This window comes from Hibiscus syriacus, unplaced genomic scaffold (genome assembly GCF_006381635.1).
Source record: "Hibiscus syriacus cultivar Baekdansim isolate YM2019G1 unplaced genomic scaffold, ASM638163v2 tig00112000_pilon, whole genome shotgun sequence".
In the NCBI taxonomy this organism is placed as follows: domain Eukaryota; kingdom Viridiplantae; phylum Streptophyta; class Magnoliopsida; order Malvales; family Malvaceae; genus Hibiscus; species Hibiscus syriacus.
Genome location: NW_024063235.1, coordinates 932,325 through 937,516, shown reverse-complemented (window position 1 = coordinate 937,516; position 5,192 = coordinate 932,325). Strand labels below are relative to the sequence as shown.

The following is a 5,192-nucleotide window of genomic DNA, read 5'->3' as shown; positions in this document are numbered from 1 at the left end:
GAGTAGAGACGATCAGTGAAAGCTTCAAAACAAGTTATATTATAGTGCAATGTGAAGTTTTACAGGTCTGTTTTCATATCTTTCTCTGTTTTATTTTGCTTAATATTTGATATGTAAAGTTATTGTGGGTATCTTCACATCTAAAACTCAATAAAACATCATACTTCTTTCTAGAAATAGATGGGAAGATAAAGGTAACAATCGGAAGTATATGAGCACCAGTAAAGAGAAAAATATATAGAATTTGCCAGAAAATAAAATAAAGGTTTCTATGTAATTTCTGAAAAAGAGTGTAATAGCGGAAGTAATGGGTTTTCCAGGAAGAACCCATTAATAAGTAGAAAATACAATTTGACAATGAACTTTTGTTTTCATAGTTCTTGTGTGACCTTTAGTTGTGGAGTAGACTTTAGGTACATTAAAATTTTAAATGGTGGTTTAGCAATAATATCAGTTAGATATGTAGCATCGGAGGGATTTCAGATCTATGTTATTGCCTTGTAGTCCAATTTGTACCGTTCAAAATCTTCATGCTGTTAAATTTTCTACTATGTCAATGGAAAGTATCATTATTAAAAAATCTCACTAAAGTGTGACATTGATGTCACAAAACTTTTAGCCGGCGAATTTATTAGAATAACGTAATGGAAAATGATTGTTCATATGTGATCATGGACCACTAAGATAAATGTTATAGTGTTAAATTAAATTCGCGTGAATCATTTAATATCTTTAAAAGATCGATCGAAATATCTGATATCTTCAAACATTTCATCACTGCTAATCAGTTCTTACGCTATTTAACACTGTAGATTTGGTTGATTTGCATTGTCGACTATTTTTCATGAAAGAACAATGGAAGGTAGGGTATCGAACGTTTATGTTCGTGTTCATTTATGTTCGTGTTCGTTTATGTTCATGTTCGTTTATGTTCGTTTATTTATTAAATGAACGAACATGAACAAGCTATATTCCTTAATGAACGAACATGAACAAAATTTTTTTTATTCGTTTATGTTCATGTTCTTTTATGTTCGTTTATTTATTAAATGAACGAATATAAATATACATCTATTCGTATGTATTCGATTCGTTTAGAGGCCTAAACACCTATTCGAAAATTGAGGTATAGTTTGGACATTTATTTTGATATTAAGCCTAACTATAAAGATGGAAAGGCAGCAAAAAAAAATCATCTGAGATTCTGTGTTATGTCTACAACACTACCGTCGACGGCATGTCACTCAATGAAGTTTCAGCGGCAGGTTCTGCTTCCTCGGCGGCGACCGCCTCTGGTAGTCAAAGCCTTTAGGCGGAGCGACTTTGATGCCTTCGCTCGCCACGTGGCCTCCGGCGAGGCCTTGAAGGACGCTTGGCGAACCGCCAACGATGTCTTCGAGCAATTTGTCTTCGAAGTTAGAAAGACCGCCGAACGGTTAGACCGCCAGTACTCCGTTTCTCGCCGAGTCTCTTCTGTCGTGCGGTCTGCCACTGACCGTGTTCGTGAGTTAGACCGGGAGTTGGAGATTGAAACCCGTTGGCGGACTTTTACTATGGATTTTCGCAGAAATCGGCCTAGGGTTCGTGTTTTCTTTCATTTCTTATTCTAGTATTGAACTTTCTTTGTTCATATGGAATTTTTATGCTATCCTTTTGTTTGGGGGGGTTTTGCGGATATGGCTGCAGTACAGGAAGCTGCTGAATGATTTCTTGGAAACTCCATTAGGAAGAAGTTTTTCTGTAAGTAAGATTTGGCGAAGTATAGATTTCCATACTTTCATTAGTAAAATTTTTAGGCTCCATTTGTTTGTTGATTTCACTTGCTTAAAAATTCTCATAATGCAAAAGAAATATCTAAGCGCAAACTCAGGTACTAATTTGATCAAAGAAAATTGTGATATCTATGCTACAAGGATTAATTCAAAGATTGTTCTTTGATTAGAAAGTAAAGTTTTTAAATTCCGTGAAAGTTGTATTCTTGAATCTTCAATCTTTCAAAAATGTTTATTGCATTTTACATCCAAATGTGTCTTTTGCTTTAGAAATCAAGAAAGCAAAGCTAGAAATTAGTTTAATAAACAGTTTGATAGTTCGTTTGTGATAACTAAACCTTGTGTTTATCCATCCCCTTTTTTGGGTTTAACCATGATTCTATTGTGAAAGAAGTTAGATGTTTACATGCGTTGTTTCTGTGCAAAATACTTTAAAAATTAAAGGGGTTTAATTTGCAATATCCTGTATCATATTTTCATTGTTTGCTAAAAAGTAAGGAGGATGAACCAAAGATGTTAACAAGTTGAGCTTTATGCCTATTGCAAGTAAGCTTTTGGTAGAGTAGTTAATATGTCTAAGTTGTTTGTTGCTTTCGCCATTTGTTTTGGAATCCAAATTATATACATATTATATTTATTTTACTATTCGGCCTAAATTTAAGGAAAGCTTTATGTGGTTTCACATGTCATGTCATTTGTATTCAAGTTTTTATAGGCAGCCTTGCATTCGAGTTTGCTCACATATTATTAATCTTTTTCCTATAAATTTAATATTTTCAAGGTGTTTTTCTTCACTGTGGAGAAAACAAGACTGAAATTCTTTTGAAATTTCAACCAAGTAGTGCTTGGACCCAGATACATTGTGTGCTTTAGTTATACTTTGTCTGCCACCTCATTTCATGATAATAATATCTTTTTCATTGTTTTGCAGATAATTTTCTTCCTTTGGTTTGCATTATCTGGTTGGCTGTTTCGATTCTTAATATTTTCCATATGGATACTGCCATTTGCTGGGCCTCTTCTCATTGGGACTATTGCCAATAATCTTGTTATTAAGGATCAACTGTCACTTATTGCTATTACATGGCACAGATAAATGCAAGACAAAAGTTATGAGTTTCTTTAGCATATGTGATTCTTCTCAACATTTGTTCAATTTTCAATTCGTTTCATTCCCCTAAAAAATGCGATTAGATAGTTTTTTTCCATCACATAGGGAACCTTAGGATCAAAGCCAAAGTCTAGTCTTCCATTCATTTTACTTGCTATTCAGATTATTACTGTTAAGATCATTTTAGTGTGGTTATTTAGGTGCAGAACGGTGACAATCAATGTTTTCTTTTTTACATCTCGTTTCCTGCTTTGTGAAAAGCCTTTCGACGTTTAGTTCGTAGGAAGATCTTTCTTCAAAAAATGTATATATATTATTTTTAGCATGGTTTTTACTATGAGGAGCAATAAAAGTCGAAACTTTGTAAAACTATATAAAACTCGGTTTCCTGTTGTCTGGTTTTATAATTATTATTTTTAGTGGATTAGATAAACAACTTCACAAGTGTTTGCTAGTGAGATTCAAGTCAAAATTTTGAGCTTTTGGCGCATACAAATGTGCTAAACCTCTGTGTATGGTATGAGAAGGCAACCAAAATTTGGGTTCATTTAGTTACGACTTCATTCAAAATATATGTTAAATATTTTTGTTCATTCCAGAGATTCACGTGTTACATTCGATCGTTTAAAATGATCAACTGACCTTTTCTATGATAAAAATCGAACAGAGTGCTTGTCCAGCTTGTAAGAAACAGTTTGTTGGTTATAAAAGCCAAGTAATACGCTGCACAAGCTGTGGAAACATTGTATGGCAACCAGAAGTAGACTTCTTTCGCGGAGATAGCGGGCGCTCCGGTACAAGAAAGTCCGAGCCTGAAATTATCGATGTTGAATTTGAGGAGAAATGACAAGTTGGTTTCGGGAAATATACTGGTATGATGATTCTCGCCTTGTACAAAGTCCTTTGAGACCGAAAGCCCACCCTTCTGCCATTACACTATATACCGTAGTTCTCACCTTCTCTTTTCTTTTCTTTTTGCACAGAAAATGTTAAATTTCTAGGATTTAGCGTTTAGCTTGAACTTTGATGTCTAATAACATTGAGGTTGAGGTGATAAAATTTCGGTTTGCATCAATTTTGAACAAATATCTTTGATTGATGTGTAATATTTCACTTTCTAAAATCAAATTAATATAGAATTGAATAAAACGCCGAACTAATTGAGTAGCCTTTGTGGTTAAAGGTAATGGCGTTCTCTCTTGAAGTCTTAAATCCGAGCAGTTGTGTCTACCGAGCTTATCCACTATTAATGATTTAAAAAAATTATGAAAAATATATTTTCTTATAAATTATTAAAAAACTTAAATAAAATGTCGGGATCACTTAATCACATAATACTATGAAGGGTAAATTACACGGTTCCTCATTCTACTTTATGCTCTCTTCTATTTTGCTCACCGAACTTTCAATTTTTCTAATTTGATCACTGAATTTTAAGATTGAATCATTTTGCTCGTTCTGCCGATAACTTTATAACGGCGTTATGATGTGGCACAGGAATCAAAACGACGCTGTTTCGAAAAACTCAAATATACTCTGAAACAACATCATTTTGGTGAGTAAAATATGAGATAGAGTAAAATTTAATAACTCATGGTGTAATTTACCTTTTTTTAATGACATCATGGCGAAGCGACCCATCCCGTTTTGGGATCAAATTGTCACCATCTACGGCAGTCAACGTTGGCTGGCGGTGATATCCGACCATCTTTTGTTTTTATTTTATTTTTTAATTATTTTATATTAAATAATAAAAAATGCCACGTTAGAGAGAAAATGAGGGGCGAGCAAAATGATTTAATTTGTAAAGTTCAGTGAATAAATTAGGAAATTTAAAAGTTCGTTAAGTAAAATATGAGAGATTAAAGTAGAGTAAGGAACTGTGTAATTTACCCTACAATGAATCGCTATTAATATTTGTTACCCTATATCATAGTAGCAATGATAAATATATAGGAAAGGAGGATGCTTTGCATTTGACTCAATTATTTCATCGATTATAAAATTTCTATTAATTTATAAGAGTTGCGATTTAAATTTCATATATTATTGTAAATTTGCATCATTTTATTTTTTATTTTACAATTATATACTTAAAATGTATATTTTAACTTTTTTATAACTAATTTTTAATAGTATTAAGCACTTGAAATCTTAAATTATATTTATTCCTATCCGTTTTAAAAAACAATGTTAAATTAATTCTAATATAGTAAATAATTAATAAAATATTATTTAATCAAATGATTCATTTATTTAAAATAAAAATATATTTAAACTTTTTTCAATTATTTAAATTTGTTTTATCA

General features: G+C 32.2%; 1 protein-coding gene across 1 annotated transcript; it reads left to right on the top strand.

Annotated features, from left to right (window-relative positions):
• The first annotated feature begins 1,210 nt into the window (after positions 1-1,210).
• Positions 1,211-3,969, top strand: LOC120174073. Its single transcript, XM_039181045.1, has 4 exons — positions 1,211-1,580; positions 1,687-1,740; positions 2,704-2,830; positions 3,552-3,969. The coding sequence occupies exons 1-4, from the start codon at positions 1,212-1,214 to the stop codon at positions 3,728-3,730; spliced, it is 729 nt and encodes a 242-aa protein (XP_039036976.1). The 5' UTR covers position 1,211; the 3' UTR covers positions 3,731-3,969.
• Positions 3,970-5,192: the final 1,223 nt, after the last annotated feature.